This window comes from Diuraphis noxia, unplaced genomic scaffold (genome assembly GCF_037042655.1).
Source record: "Diuraphis noxia isolate RWA-SAM2 unplaced genomic scaffold, SU_Dnox_SAM2 contig0001, whole genome shotgun sequence".
NCBI lineage: Eukaryota > Metazoa > Arthropoda > Insecta > Hemiptera > Aphididae > Diuraphis > Diuraphis noxia.
The window spans coordinates 106,579,779-106,597,027 of NW_028301711.1; the positions used below are offsets into that span (position 1 = coordinate 106,579,779).

The 17,249-nt window shown below is 33.3% G+C and overlaps 2 protein-coding genes, 1 long non-coding RNA gene and 1 pseudogene across 3 annotated transcripts; all 4 read right to left on the reverse strand.

Annotated features, from left to right (window-relative positions):
* Positions 1–2,807: 2,807 nt before the first annotated feature.
* On the reverse strand, positions 2,808–3,819 carry LOC149063210 (uncharacterized). Its single transcript, XM_089217033.1, has 2 exons — positions 3,120–3,819; positions 2,808–3,062 (listed from the first exon to the last, which is right to left on the reverse strand). The coding sequence occupies exons 1-2, from the start codon at positions 3,817–3,819 to the stop codon at positions 2,809–2,811; spliced, it is 954 nt and encodes a 317-aa protein (XP_089073159.1). The 3' UTR covers position 2,808.
* A 5,901-nt stretch (positions 3,820–9,720) lies between these two features.
* LOC149063211 (uncharacterized) lies at positions 9,721–10,533 on the reverse strand. Its single transcript, XR_016190724.1, has 3 exons — positions 10,317–10,533; positions 10,064–10,252; positions 9,721–9,990 (listed from the first exon to the last, which is right to left on the reverse strand). It is a non-coding gene; the product is annotated as an uncharacterized LOC149063211 (long non-coding RNA).
* Positions 10,534–10,881: 348 nt separating this feature from the next.
* On the reverse strand, positions 10,882–11,639 carry LOC149063212 (uncharacterized). The gene is made up of 3 exons (XM_089215683.1): positions 11,406–11,639; positions 11,051–11,337; positions 10,882–10,987 (listed from the first exon to the last, which is right to left on the reverse strand). Exons 1-3 carry the CDS (start codon positions 11,614–11,616, stop codon positions 10,961–10,963), a joined length of 525 nt encoding a protein of 174 aa, XP_089071809.1. The 5' UTR covers positions 11,617–11,639; the 3' UTR covers positions 10,882–10,960.
* Positions 11,640–12,718: 1,079 nt separating this feature from the next.
* LOC149063213 (uncharacterized) lies at positions 12,719–16,035 on the reverse strand (annotated as a pseudogene).
* Positions 16,036–17,249: the final 1,214 nt, after the last annotated feature.

Consider the following 17,249-nt stretch of genomic DNA (forward strand, 5'->3'; position numbering starts at 1 on the left):
ATCTAGTCACTCAAAAAGGAATCTTCCCTTATGAATATGTCGATAGTTGGAGTAAATTAGATGATACTTTTTTACCATCAAAGTCTGAATTTTATAACTCTTTGACAGACGAAAAAATAAGCGATAAAGATTATATGCATGCTAAAAATATATGGCGAACATTCGATATAAAGACTTTAGGTGAGTATAGCGATCTTTATTTAAAGACTGACGTTACCATACTGGCTGACGTGTTTGAAAATTTTAGAGACTTATGTTTATCTACTCTCAGATTAGATCCTGCTCATTACATGACTGCTCCTGGATTTGCTTTTGATTGTATGCTTAAGTACACTAAGGTGAAATTGGAAAGGTTAAAGGATTACAACATGCTCCTCTTTTTTGAAAACTCAATCCGGGGGGGCATTTGTCAATCAACTAAAAGATATGTTAAAGCAAATATACCAAATATTGAAGGACTGGACTATAATTCGAATGAACCAATCACATGGATTACATATCTTGACTGTGTAAATTTGTATGGTAAATCTATGTTAACAGAATTGCCTTTCAAAGATTTTGAGTGGGTTAATGATCTCAATATCGATGTCACTAAAATTGCCGATGATTCAGAAGTTGGGTATATATTAGAAGTCGATATCGAGTACCCTAAGTATTTACATAAAAGTCATAATGATTTCCCATTTTTACCCATTAATGAGTGTCCTCCTAATTCTAAAGCTAAAAAATTGCTTACTACATTATCATCAAAAAAAAACTATATAGTACATTATAAAAACTTAAAACAGGCGATTTTAAACGGTATTAAAGTGACGAAAATTCATCGAGCTATTAGCTTTTCACAAAGCAAATGGATGGCATCATACATTGAATTGTGTACAACTATGAGAGTTGAAGCTAAAAACGAGTTTGAAAAAAATTTTTGGAAGTTGTTAATCAATAGCGTTTTCGGTAAATGTATGGAAAATGTTCGCGCAAGAACTTCTATAAAACTTGTTTCATCAGCAAAAAAAGCTAGGAAATTAATGGTTAAAACTAATTTTAAAGACAGAACTATATACACTGAGAATCTTATGGCTATTCATCAGCGTAAGGAAATCATTAAATTTGACAAGGCAATTTATGTAGGATTCGCAATTTTAGATGTTTCAAAAACATTTATGTATGACTTTCATTATAATGTAATGAAAAAAAAATATGGTGCTAAAATTAGTTCTTTGTATTCAGATACTGATTCGTTGGTATACGCTATCCAAACAACAAATTTTTTCGATGATTTAAAAAATAGTTTACTACCATATTTTGATACATCTAATTATCCTAAAGACCATTATTGTTTCAGTGAGACTCATAAAAATCAACCCGGATATTTTAAGGATGAAATGAAAGGAATAATTCTAAGAGAATTTGTCTCATTAAGACCGAAATTATATGCGTATAAAACTGTACATAGTGTTGAGGAAAAAAAAGCAAAAGGTGTAAAAAAGTATATAATTAAAAATCACATGAAATTTGAAAATTACATGGATATATTAAATGCATTTATAAACCATGTAACTGTTGAGGATAAACAAACTCATAGAAAAATGAATTTTATTCAATCGAATAAACATATTGTCCATTCGAAAACTATGACTAAGCTTGTTCTTAGTGCTAACGATGATAAACGTTATATAATGGATGATGGGATTAATACATTGGCTTATGGCCACTATAAATTAAAAAACTTTATATATCCGCAATCGAAATAAACAAAAAGCGCTATCTATCAGTATTATATAATGTTTTAATTGTTAAACGTTTCATGTGAATAAACAAATTTTTTTTTTAGTGTTATCAAAGAAAAAGGTAAAATATAATAATAAGATAAAAAATAATATAATATAAAATTTTATTTTAATATATCTGACAACGTTATCCATGAATTATAACTTGTATCAAAACCTAACCACTTGACAAACATTTTATTCCCAACTTTTTTTATAACACGTTCAACAAGAAAGGTGTTTGGAAAATCAGTTAATTTAATTTCTTGTTCATAAAAACCACCTAAGATTATATTGTTCGATTCATCTTTTAATTGATACGTTACTGGATTTGTATGTAAAATTTTTGAAATTGTAAATATTTCTGTCGTCCAATTTGGTGTGTATCCCTTATCAAATATATGTTTATATTTAGATATTCTTACTTTGTCATTAATGTTAAATTTTGGTTTGTATAATGTTTTGATATTTGTATGTGTGTTAAGTTTAATTTTGTTTGCATCCATTCGAGCTTCACTTGGTGTACATTTAATTGTTCTATGTTTTGTATTATTATAGTTTTGTATAATTTTTGATATTGTATTATACCAATTCCATGTACCTGTTGCAGTAAAATGTTTATATATTTTATTTTTAAGAGTTTGTATTACACGTTCACAAATTGAACACTTAATGACACTGAATGAACTATAATGTTTAATTTTATATTTTTTCATTAAATCTTGAAATTGATTATTATAAAATTCTGTACCATTATCTGTCTGTAACAATTTTGGATTAGCTTTTTTCAATATATTAAACATAGCTTTTGTACATTCCTCCGCTGTTTTATTTTTTAGTGCTTCTACCCATACATACTTGGTAAATGTATCAATTATGATTAAAATGAATTTAAAACCTTTATTTTGTCTAGAATGTGACTGCATGTCTATTAAATCAGCTTGCCAGAGATCATCTTTAAACCGTGTAACTACGCTACGTCTAGGAAATATTTTTCTCGCTGGTCGATGTAGCTCATTAGCTATATTCTCTAAGGTTGTCATTATACTATAATATTCCTCTCACGTAATTCTTCTAAAATAGATATGATTTCATTACTAACGCCAGTATTACCAACTCTTTGTGATGATGTTAAAAGATTTAATCTAGTTACTAATTCATTTGGATCATCATAATAAACTAACTGTGTTTGAGGTATTACATCTTTATATAAACCAGAACCTTTCTTAGCATGTGGTGATGCAGTAAAATTAAACATCTTTTCAACTGGAGGATCTACAGACATAGAACTGTTTGCTGTTGGGTTAAAATCAAATGGTTCATTTGTTATGGTTGTATTATTATGAACATTACTATGTTTAGCACTCGAACTAGATAAATGTTCGTTTAATTGTTTAAAGCTTATCCGAGGAACTCTAGAGTTATTAATTTTAACTATTTCTTCGTTTAACTGTTTTTCTTCATTTTTCATTCTTTCGTAGAGAGGTTTTACAACGGTCGCCCATTTATGAAACTTTGAGGTTTTTGGTTTCCCATCCGCTTTTAAATGAACTCGAAAAGTTTTCAAAATATCGTAATAAGATTCCATATCTTGTATAGTTGTATTTTTTGGTTCTTTCTCACATAATAAAGACTGTAGTCCTAATGTCCATGGATAGTATTTATTAAGCAGCTGTAAGTTACCATGGCTAAAAGTTACAGAGTAATCTCCTATTTTGTAAGAATCACTAGTTCTATCATGATGTAAACCATAAGATTTATCATAACGTTGTGATTTAGGACGTTCAAAAAAATTTACAAATGTCGAATTTAATTCATCATCTTCATTTTCTCCACTAGTGAATGAGGTTTCTGCATTTTTATAATCAGCTAGTTGTAAGTTACACGATGTATTTTTTTCTATTTTTGTACTGAGTGGTTCAGTTATTGGTTTAAATGCTTCACGGAAATAGTTATCTGAATCTATAATACCACGTTTCATTTCCATTATTTTTCGTTTAATATTTTTTTTTGATATTATTAAATTTTTCAGCAAAACTTTTTCTTTGTTCATAGTAAATAATAAACTCTATATTACTGTATCGTATGACCACTGGCAAGACTATGTAGATAATAACAATGTTACATTATATATATATATTATATATATAATTATTTTATTTTAATAAACGTATGAAAACCACATCTATATCTTCCTTCATTCATTTCTCGAGTTTTATCAATAACCATAAACCCATAATCACTTTGATTCCAACATAAATGAGAAATTTTCCGAAATTCTGAGAAATCCATATCTGTCGACGAATGATCATTGAATATATGACGTAAATTCATATCATCTTGTTTCAGAATTATTAAAAAGTTTGAGTTATCTCTTACCAACTGTTTTGCTATTTTAGAATATGTTTGTGCTAAATAAAATACAGAGCTAGCACCTGAATGTCTACAGATGCTAAAGTATTCTCTAATAACAGACTGTGAATCACATATTACATCATCAAAAATTATAATAGAATTTTTCTTGGTTAAGTTTGGTTTTATAACTTTATCTGCGTTTGTAAATATGAAAAAATTAGCACCTTGTATATCATCCATTATTTTTTTTAACAAAACATATTTTTCTTGATTAGAGGTTTTAGAGTATAAATAAATATTTTCAAATCTTAACCCGTTTTCATGTGTGATTAGATTGTACATTATATTTGTTTTACCCGATCCACTAGGACCAACTAATAGCTATACGCTATATAGCTAATAACGTATAGTATCAGGTAATAACGAACCATGTCTTGATGGTTTTTTCGATATTTGTACATCTATGTTTATTATTTCTAATTTATCTTTCTGTTCAATTAAATCCATTTTCTTATAAATACTCAAAGATTTTTATTTTATATTCAGTTATTGATGATGCGTTCAACTCGAAAGTGTAAATCGAAAAAGACTGGTAAAGGTATTGTAAACTCTCTTATAAATAGTCTTCCGTTTGAATCTCATGTTCCAGGTTATCAGTTTTGTGGGCCAGGTACAAAATTAAAAAAAAGATTAAATCGTGGTGACATAGGAATAAATCCATTGGATACTGCTTGTCGTGATCACGATATTGCGTATGCATCTAGTAAAAATTTAAACGATAGACATAAAGCTGATGAAGTGTTAGAAAATCGTGCTTGGGAAAGATTTAAAGCTATAGATACTCCTAAAAAGGAGAAAATTGTTGCGTATGCAGTAACAAACGCGATGAAAGCTAAAAGAAAAATAGGAATGGGTTATAAAAAGAAACGTGCTACAAAAATAAAAAATCTTATGATAGCAGTAAAGAAAAAAAGAATGTCTAAGAAAAAAAATGGTAGCAAAAGACTGATTTTACCACCGAGACAAACAGGAGGTGTAATTCCCTTAATACCTATATTTGCGGGATTGTCAGCACTTGGTAGCTTAATGTCTGGAGGTGCTAGTGTGTATAATGCAATTCAAAATTCAAAAAGAAAAAAAGGTAGTGGTTTAAATTTAAACAAAAACAAGGTATGGAAAAAAAACTGTTAAATACGCTACCTAACAGACCGCTTTCGTCAGAAGATATTATAAAATGTATAACAAAGTTGAAAATCAATCATTTCCGTGGAGTGTTTTCACGTGATAACTTACCTAAAAAACCGTATGTAAATGAATGTGGTATTTTAAACTTAGATATATCTTCAGGTAATGGAAGTCATTGGGTAGCGTTTCATAAAAATAAAGATAAAGTAGTATATTTTGATAGCTTTGGTGATTTACCTCCACCAATTGAATTACAACACTATTTTAAAGAGTATAAAATAATATATAATTATTCTAACTATCAAGATTTCAATTCATTCAACTGTGGACATTTATGTCTTGAATTTTTATTATGCATGAATCTGTTACATTAAGTTTGACTGGAAACACAACTTTATTATCCACGAATTATTTCCCACCTCTTAACGTTTACGAGGATTCGGAAATAGCTTTGTTATATTTGAAAACACGAAATTTATTTCCAAACATAAATTTAACTAATAACCGACTGGAGATAGATGTAATTCCGTCATTAAATCATGCGCATAAACAAAAAACGTTTATATGTATTTTGGAAGAAGGATGTTATGAAATTGAAGATATTAACAACAAAATTAAGCAAGAGTTATATCACTTCAATAATGAATGGGGAACACAGCTAACATTCAACGTATCTATTGATCACGTCGATTTTAGAACATACATTAAATGCAATGGAAGACTAAAGTTAAATGTTCCAAACAGTATAGCATCTGTTTTTGGATTTGAAAAGAGAACCTATGGACCATTACATGAAGATCTTCGTTCGGGAAAAGCTGCTAATTTAAACACAATTAACTCTATAAAAGTTATGTGTAATATAGCACATGGGTCATTCAACAATCAACTTCAAAGTCATTCAATATATGAGTTTTTCCCTAGTGGAAGAACTGGATCGAAAGTAGTTCAGTCGCCACCAAATTTGATATATTACAGATTAAACAAAACAGTCATTAATTCAATAACTGTACAGTTAGTTGATCAAAACAATAATCCGATCGATAACTTTAATGAGACATTGACAGTTGCTCTGCATATTAAGCGTCACTAGTTTCATTATTAAATTTATATCTCAGATATTAGAATGTACGAGTCAGTCACTTTAAGTTTAACCGGGGACAAAACCACATTATCTACAAATTATTTTCCGTCTATAAACCTTTACGAAGATTCAGAAATTGCTTTGTTATGTTTGCAGACATTTAATTCATTCCCGAATATCAATAAACATAATAATAAATTTGCTATAGAAGTAGGTGATCATAATAATAATAATGATCGTATGTGGTGTTATATTAAACTGGAAGAGGGATGTTATGAAATTAAAGATATTTAGCATCGCGTTAAGGAACAAATAAATATTTATAATGAAAAATTCAAAACTCAGTTAACATGTGACATTTCGGTTGATCCTAACGATTTCAGATCAAATATAAAATGTAATGGAATACTACACTTTGAGATTGCACATAGCATGGCACCTGTATTGGGTTTTGAAAAACGAGAATATAAGCCAGAGTATGAAAGACTCTTATCTACTCATAGATCGGAAAAACCTATGAATTTAAACACAATTAATTCTATAAAAGTAATGTGTAATATAGCTCAAGGATCATTCAACAACCATCTTCAAAGTCATTCGATTTATGAGTTTTTCCCTAGTGAAACGCTAGGATCGAAAGTAGTACAGTCACCGTCAAATTTAATATATTACAAATTGAATAAAACAAATATTGATACGATAACCGTTCAGTTAGTTGATCAAGATCATAAATTGATTAACAATTTTGGTGAGGCATTGACAATCGTGTTACATATTAAACGTTACGGATCTTGATATGGGATTAAAATTCAATATAAATCCGCTACTTCAGATCAGTTCAACTAGTCATAAGACTAAAGTGGTACCGGTAACATCAAATAAAGTGAAAAAATTGACGTTGAAAAATAAAAAAAATTTGCAAGCTCTAGGTTATCAATTAAAACAAAATGCCTGAAAGTGATATTTTAGATATAAGTTCACGGTACGAGACGAATTCTAAAATAACGAAAATTGAATATCATTCATATACACCGTACACAACATCGTTTAATAATAATGATGAAATACGAATATCAGTACAGCAAACAGATGTTTATCCGTATCTACACGAGAGCTTTATTTTTTTAGAAGGAACAATATCTGAACCTGATAAAGTGAAACTGTGTAATAATGGTTATTCATACCTCTTCGAACAAATACGATTAGAAATAAATGGAATAGAAGTAGATAGCACACGTGTTCTTGGAATCACAAGCTCGCTGAAAGGATACTTATCTAGTACACCAGATAACTATAATTGTTACGAAAATTCTGGCTGGAATTTGAAAAATGGAACACAATTAACAAACGATAAAGGTGAATTCAGTGCTTGCATTCCATTGAAATATTGGTTAGGACTGTTTGAAGATTATAAAAAAATATTAGTAAATTCAAGATTGGAATTAATATTAACTCGAAGTCATACTGATTTAAATGCGTTAAGTCTTAAAAGTGATATAGTTGCTGCTTCAGGTAAAGTTGTATTAAATAAAATAGTCTGGAAGGTTCCGCATATTACTGTTGATGATGAAGAAAGGTTAAAGTTATTGAAACTTGTAGAAAAAGAAAAAAGTTTGTTTATTCCTTTTAGATCTTTTGAAACTTTTGAATATCCTGAACTCGGGACTACTAAAAAAGTAGTATGGAACTTGAAAACCGCTTCAAAATTAGAAAAACCACGATTTATTATAATTGGATTACAAAAAGGTCGTAAAAATACACTAACAAAAGATTGTAGTATATTCGACCATTGTAATCTAACGAACGTTAAAGTATTTCTAAACTCGATTGCATATCCGTATGATAATTTGAATTTAGATTTTTCAAAAAATAATTTTACATTATTATATGATATGTATACATCGTTTCAAGAATCGTATTACGAAAAAAGTATACGGAACCCTATATTGAGTCCATCTACTTTTCTATCGAACGCACCCATTATAGTTATTGATACTTCAAAACAGAATGATTCGGCAACAGCCTCAGCAGTGGATGTTCAATTGGAAATTGAAGCATCGGAATCTCTTACAGGTGTAACTGCTTATTGTTTGTTAATTCATGATCGTATTGTAGAATATGTACCTTTTACTAGAGAAGTAAGAAAACTTGTGTAATTTTATTGAACAAAATAAAAAAAGTTTATTAAATAATTTGTGTTCTTTACTTGAAATATAATTTTTATAAAAATATTTGATTGAAAAAATTTTAAAAAACGGGGAAAAATAGTTGATACGGTAAATATTTTTGTGTAAGGCGCAAATAGGTGGACAATCTTGTGTAATCACCGTATTGTGTTACGCGGTAAATCAGAGTGCTCCAAGGGAGAATTTTCCCCTTGAAAAAAAAAAATTACCGTGGAAAAGCTGGCTGTGAACATACAAATATATACTACTAAGGTTCAGCTTCTGTTTTATTATTTTTATACGGTTGACGGTGGAGGGGCATGGGACGTTTTCCTTGGTTTTTTTGAAAAACGGGTCCTCGTAGCAATATGTCGACAGTGCAAGGTCGAAAACGACACTCAGATTTTTTAAATAGTTTATAGAAGTGGCCACCGTTTGCCCAAGCTCTTCCCGTCTTTAAAAACCAAAAAAATATGTAATGTTTTTTATTTTACACAACTACGCAACAATACCAAAAGTGTTCTACTCACTTGTCTAAAAATTCAACGAATGGTTCGACACTGGTCCCGAGCAAGTCGGACCAGTGTCCCGCTGGTTGATTTGTTGACGCCAACCAGGTATCAACGTAATATAATATTTTCGACACGTTGGCAATATAATTTTTTAATTTCAGTCTCTGCTATGACTCAGCTGTAGGCTTTTCAAATGGTATGCTATTTGGGGATAGTCCTGTGGCAGCTATTCCTGGTAACCACATTCTTCTAGAGCTTTACGGAACTTCAAATAATGCAGTCTGGTCAACTGATTCGATGTCGCATTGACGACGTATTGCCTCCCAAACATCAGGCAATTGGTAGTATCTAAGCGCCGTTTCTTCTGAGTGTTGAAGGCCCTCGCCACATTTGCACTGGTCGTTTTGTCATGGCCCCTCGAATGGGTTTCAATCATCTTCCGGAAGATACCCACAGACAAATTCACGCCAAACGATTTGTTTACGTCGTCGTAAAGTTTCGTAAGACGCTTTCCCTGGTTGGTATCAAAGAATTCGGTCGCAGATGTCGACACCCGTTCCCGCAAAACGTAGTATCTGTAGGACATTTAATAAAAGGTTAGCCATCTGTTTACGGAATATTGTCAATAACGAATTACCTGTGAAGCTGGTCCTCGTCTTTCTCATCAAACACCAAGGTGGCTGGCTCCCTATCGCCGGTATTATGTTTTGATACGGTGATAACCGTTTTCGTTCCTTCGTGTTTCCTGGCAATCCACTCTGTGTAATATTTTCGACACGTTGGCAATATAATTTTTTACAGCAGCAGAGTCTCTGCCATGACTCAGCTGTAGGCTTTTCAAATGGTATGCTATTTGGGGATAGTCCTGTGGCAGCTATTCCTGGTAACCACATTCTTCTAGAGCTTTACGGAACTGCTTACATGGCCTAAGGTAAGAAAGTTTTAATAAACGAACTATAACTTCTGACAAACTTTATCAGTCATCCAAATAATACTTACGTTGTAGGAGCCCTCTCTTCTTGCGTATCCAAATGTGGATCTTCAGCGGCCAATGGCACTGCTACTGCTACTGGCTTAACTGGACTTTGTTGGGGGATCAGGTATGCTTTGAAGGGGCTTTCGACTGTGGGTGCCTCGGGAAGGTCCCATTCTCCACCATAAACTTTCATACGTCCCATTATGCAAAGTCTGCAATTACACGAATATCTGTTAGTATGAAGGTCGGATATTATTATCATTATTTTGTACATACTGGAAGGTGATTTTTCTCATCGGCACATCATCCCAATAGGGGCCTAACTGTTTTTTTTATCAATGTTATTGGCACCAGAGATACCGATCTTCGCGAAGAAAATCCGTAAATTTGTCATATTCGTTTTAGAGTTTTGCCCACCGGGGCCCTCAAAAAACGACGATGCTTAATGTAAATGTGTCTTGTCGTTTTATTATCGTGCGTTTGGTAATGACATAATGGGCAATACTTGATGAACTGCGAAACAAGATAAGTTAATTTATATTCGTTAATTAGTGCAAACATACTACTTACTCGGTGGCTTATTGCATTAAGGTTTTTTTCGATGATGTTGATCCGATGTCTGCGGGGGGTTTCAACAACTTCATCTTCAATTTGCAACGGACTACTCGCTACATGGAAAACAAACTTTTAATAATCAAACCCCAATAGACTAAGACACAAAAAAATACTCACGATGAATTATTGTTGAAAGTCTTCCAACTGGTGATCTTACAACGATAGCTGAAACAAAAAGTACTTGGTATTTAAAAAAACAGGCCAGGGCTATAATATAAATTCGACAATACCATCTTCCGAACCACCAACTGGAGAATATCTGAGTGGTGACGGTGACCTCGGACGGCTGACCGCAGTCGTTCGCACTAAGCTTTTAAACGGTGTTTCGATAGCTGGAATGGACAACACATGTCGTTAAACGTTTATCTGTTCAATTAATACGTGAGTTTACTTACGATCATCGTCATTGAACTCAAATAATCCGGTGATCCGGGGGGTATTGGTGTGTATATTTCTTCTCTGGGCATGGGAGAGTTAAATCGTATGTGAGAGTTCACCGTGTTCACCATCTCGACGGGTTTGGAATCTTCATCGCAAGACACGTCCTCTCGATTGACGTCCAGATCAAGCTCAAGTGGCAAAATATCCATTACCTTGGCCCTTTTGTAATAAGCAGTCCGGCTATGTATCGATACAATTCGGTGAACGGTTTTTGTTTTTTTACCTTTAAAAACAGTGATAGCTAAGAAGAAAAAAGACAATTAAAATAATTATTTGATAAAGTTTCTAAAAGAGATGTCTATACATTACCTTTAGTCATCGTCGGTTTTTGCGGTGACGGTGAGTTTTCGGGTGACGTAAGCTTAGCAGGCGTAGACAACATATTTGGTGACTGTAACTTTGCCGGTGACGGTGAGTTGTCGCGTGACAATACCTTGGCAGGCGAAGACATAGTAGGTGACTGTGACTTTGCCGGTGACGGTGAGTTGTCGCGTGACAATACCTTGGCAGGCGAAGACATAATTGGTGACTGTGACTTGGACGGTGTCGACGGGAACCTATCGGGTGATGTTAACATAGCAGATGCAGGTAACTTTACGGGTGACTTGGACATGGAGGGTGACGAAGATTCTCCCAAATGTGCAGAATTCACCTCGTACCTTGTTTTTTTGGAAACGCCAACCTGCGTTGCTTTTGTTTTATCCCCCAAATTTTTCAAAGCCACACGCAACGTAGTTCTGGTGACTTTTTTTAACAGGCTAGCCGTGTTGACGGCTACCCCATGTTTCATAACCAGGTCGATTGCTTCTTGGAGCGGTTTATTGTTCGTGGTCCTAACATAGTTCCGGATACCCTGAAAAAATTTAAAGGCGTGCAAAAGTCAACCAAACAAATAAAAACAAATTTGATACTAACTGCATTGACGGATATCCCTTCTTTAATAGCATATTGCCGCAAGGTTGTATAAAGGTCTATTCACACACAGCGGTGACGTGACAGTGCCGTGACCGTGGCGTATCCGTTCCGTGATTCTACCAGCCGTGATTTGTATTCACAGTAGTCAGTGTTTCATCCGTCATCGTTGAGTAAAGTGCTGTATCGCTGTCATTGACCAAACCTCGTGGCAAAGATGACTATGTTTTCAGAAAATGATCTATTGATGATTGCTTTGATTTTGGATGAAGAAGAGGAAGAAAAAGCAGTGAAAAAACGGATGTGGGTCCATAAGGCATGGAAGAAAAGACCAACTGAAGGAGAATTTTCCACTCTCTATAAGGAGTTGATGGATGATGGAACAAAGTTTTTTGAATATTTTAGGTTATCTGAATATTCGTTCAACTTACTGTTGAGCAAGTTGGAAGTGCATCTGAAAAAGCAAGACACACATTGGAGGAAAGCTATCACACCAAGAGAACGGCTTGCCGTTTGTTTGAGGTAGTTGTATAATCTGATGTAAATATAAGTTAAGACCAGGGACGTAATTTCAGTTTTTTTCCTGGATTACTGTATTTAAAAGTGGACCAATTTTAACATGGCGGTTTTAAAAAAAAATAATATATATATATAGGGTGCATCACGAAAAAAAATGACGCACCTGGTTAAGACATAAAATAAGAATTAGATACAAGTTTTACAATTTATATTAAGTACATCATCTTTATAATAACATATTTAAGTATTTATTTTTTTTTATTATACTTTTAAATCATACAGTTACTAATCATACTTTTGGAATGCACCAAAACTAGAGTCTTGGCTTTGATCACCTGGAGAGTTGGTGAAAGAACTAGTCGCTGAAATAGATGCAAGGTTAGGTGGAGAATAGGCTGCATTGGTAGGTTGTTCATAGTATGCTCGGGTAGAATACGTTGGGTTTGGAGGTGGCTCCGTAGATTGATCTTGCTCCATAATCATTTTGAATTCGTAATTTTGAACCGTAGCAAATATATCAGACTTGGCGTAATGCCAGTAGCGTGGGGGTAAGTTTTTTAAGACTGGAGCTATTCCTGATAGGAAAGCGTCAACTGGATGCTGTGGGGCCAATGGTTGTATATTTTCATTTTTTTTGACGAGATACTCCATGACAGTAGCAGCGGCAGTTTTCGAGGGAGGAGTGTCTGGTACCGACTGTTTTGTTTTCTTTCGTGGTGTAGGCAATGTAAAACACTCAGCTTGTTTTAAATTGGACGAAGTACAACTTTGAGATTCTACAATCTCAGGATTAACCACGTCTTTTGTACAGTCTATGGAGTTTTCTTCATTTTCATATTGACCTGATTCATCAACGACATCATTACCTGCATTCTCTTGAGTTGGTACTTCAAAATCTATGTTAGTCATTGTATCCCTCTCCTCGAAGAACTTTGTTAAAAAGGTTAACTGCTGCGAATATTTATACTGCTTAGTATTTTTCGCTCTTTGACCACTTACAGTTTTATTTTTCTTTAGAGATTTTCTAAAATTGTCTCTAATATTACCCCACCTTGTTTTACAAGAAGGTCCTGTAACACAGACAAAAAACATGTGTTAAATACTTGCAACCACAAAAAAGTAAGTGGGTCTTGCGGTAATTCAAAAATTATTAAAATTATTGATATTATATTAATTTGCTACGTTTTTTTAAATAAAAGTCTCCGATTCTTTCTATTGATTGTCAACCTGACTAATGTCTAATTATTCTTAATTTTTAGGAAATAAATAATATCGCATGAAAAATGTATTAAGTAATACATTTTCCATATTTTAATCAAATAAAAACAATAAATAGAAAAAATTAATAATTTAGTTGTAAACTTTTGTTTTAGATTCTGAGTGAAACTATGAATGTATTGATTTTACAATGATGTGTGTTTTTTTTTTTGTGTCTGTGTACACGATAAGTAGTCGAAATAATTTTCACTGGTTGTTTATATTTGCATTTTCTATACACAATAGAATTTTGAAAATAATTTGACTTTTTTTGAACTGTTTACGGACATTGTCAGTTTTCAATTTTTTTAGTTTTTTTTTCTATAAATATCAATAAAATTTTATTTGTTGGTTAAAAAAGCTTGAAAATTTAATAGAAGGCTCCTAGTATATTGTTTCAAAGGCAGATGAAAAAAATCAAAAATCGTTTGTGACAGTTTTTTTTATAAGCATTTAAAGTTCGAATTTTGACAAAAATTATCAAATTAAAAATTTAATAATTATTTTGTAGTTAAAAATTTATAAAATGTTCAACTTTTATAGCTAAGGATTGAAAATTTAAAACAAGGTTCCACGTAAATAGGTTATAAATCCACGTAAATAAATTACTTTATTCACCTTAATATCATCAAATATACTTTCGCATATAATCCAAAACGTGCTATTGGCTTGTTTTTCGAAATTGAGTATATACATATGAAATCACTTTGTGAAAAATAGCAGTTAGACCAAAACGTACTATTTACAACGAATAAATAAGTTTTATTATTTTAATTTAATTTCTTTCAGGTATTTGGCTACTGGTGATTCGCTTAAGACAATTTCATTTAGTTATCGCATGGGGCATAGTACTGTTTACCAGATCGTACGAGAAACCTGTAAGATAATTTCTGAAAATCTTATGAACGAATTGATGCCTACTCCGACAGAAGAAATGTGGAAGAACATCGCTGATGATTTTTTTCGTATGTGGAATTTTCCCAACTGCATAGGAGCTATGGATGGGAAACATGTTACTATCCAGGCCCCTCCGAATACCGGATCGATGTTCTTTAATTACAAAAAGACGTTCTCTATTGTTTTGTTGGCTCTTGTAGACGCTCACTGTAACTTTATTGCTGTCCATGTAGGAGCATATGGCAAGAATAGTGATGGGGGAGTTTTTGCTAATTCAAGTTTAGGCAAAGCACTTCAACGTGGTTCATTGAATGTTCCAGAAAATTCTACCATACCTAACACAGAGATTCAAGTGCCATATGTTATTGTTGCTGACGAGGCATTTCCTCTGAAGAACTACTTAATGAGACCTTATCCAGGAGATAATTTGGATGATCGAAAACGTAACTTCAATTACCGTTTGAGCCGTGCCAGGAGGACATCAGAAAACACATTCGGTATTTTGACACAAAAGTTTAGACTTTACAATAGGCGGATTCAGGCGTGTCCAAAAAACGTAGATTACATAATTTTGGCTTCTTGCTTACTACATAATTTTATAAAAAAATATGATTCGTGTACGTATAACTACGTAAATCAGCAAGTGGATTTCACAAGTAAGGGACATACACTACAAAATTTACATTTGCAAGGAGGAAACGCAACTACAGATGCATTTCGTACAAGGGAAATATTCACTGAATACTTTAATTCCGAAGCTGGTTCTCTTCCTTGGATATGAAATACTTATAATATATTATATAAGATAATGTTAGTATGAAAAAATATGTAAAAAGGTACTACTGGGATTATTCAAATTAATAATAAAATAATAAAATAATTAGAAATAATTTATTGTATTAATTTTTTTTAATTATTGTATTTCTTACCAGTTGTTTCCATTTCCTCTGCTATTTTAGCCCATATGATATTTTTGAAGTCCGTGTTCATATACTTGGGATGTGATAAATCGTATAATACGGAATATCTTCGCACTAACTCTATCAGTTTTTCGTCATTCATTTTTGTACTGCGATGAAAATGATGACCGTGAAATATGAAAAATATCGGACGTAAGTAATCGGACGCGCACGGTGCGATGACGGCGACAACACTGTTTGCGTCGGTACGGTCACGCGCCGGACGTGTGAGAACGTCATGCTTATCTTTCCTTTAAGAATATTATTAACCTCGCCGGGGGAATCCCGGAACGGTCACGGCACTGTCACGTCACCGCTGTGTGTGAATAGACCTTAAGAAATGCAGTGAGTACGGGCAGCTTGGCTTAATGAAACATTCCCCGCTTTCAGCTCCATCAAAGCAGCCTCCATTTGTGTAAAAGACATGGTAACTGCAATAAACAAAATTCAACGTTACGGATAGATTGTGAGAGTTGTGAGTGTTGCCGGGTACTCGGCTTAGCGTCCGCGGGAGAAAAAAAAAAGACGAAACGCATTCTGGTGTCGGGTCGAAATATTTTCCTTACGGGAGATCGGCAACGTGCAATGGAGAGTTGCCGGGTACTCGGCTTAACGTCCTCGGGAGAAAAAAAAAAGACGAAACGCATTCTGGTGTCGGGTCGAAATATTTTCCTTACGGGGAGATCGGCGACGTGCAAGGGAGAGTTGCCGGGTACTCGGCTTAGCGTCCCCGGGAGAAAAAAAAAAGACGATAAAAAACGCTTAAATAAAAAACAATAAAAAACGCTTAAAACTACAAAAAAAGCGCTAAATGCCCGAGCGAAAACTAATTGCTTGAGCATAACCGTTGAGCACACGGCCGATGCTAATACGCGCTAAGGCGTGGGTGATGAAAGACAAGTATAAATACGTTAAAAAAATATTAAAAAACCTAATATAATATAACAAGGGATGCTGATCAATAAAAAAACGCTTAAAAAACTAAATAATTAAGTTAAAAGCCCGAGCGTAAATGTGTAATTGGCGATTGGCGTTAACACAAAATAATGCATACGGGTCGTAAAACACTTAAAAAAATATTAAACAACGATTAAAAAAATATTTAAAAACGCTTTATGGCTGAACTGAAAAAAAAAATCAAAAGAGCTGGAGCAGCGTAACAGAACTTTGTGAGATTTCATGATTTTTAAAGTCACAAAAACCACCCAAGAGCAAAGGGGAACACTTTCCTCGTGACCTGTGAGCCGCACCGCGTGAGACCCGAGGGTCAACCTAAGACTCTCCAAAATGGCTGCATGGCGTAACTTTGCTGGCAGCATAAACGATAATGTCTGGGGATAGGCCTTTAAATGGGCAAAAAGTGGCTCGAAGGTGAAGACGGCCCCGACGACCATTGTAACGAGATTGGTTGTTGTTGTAGTTTGATGGTTCTTTATTTAAATAATTACAATCATACAACCATGCGTTAAAGTTTTTTACAATTTTTTCTTGAAGTTTTATGCTCAACGAGCGTACATTTAAATTATAGTATTCTAAGGGATTTTACAAAACGGGGGGGAAAGACATATATAGGTTTATTGTATTTGACTCACGGTGGTTTTCGTGTGTT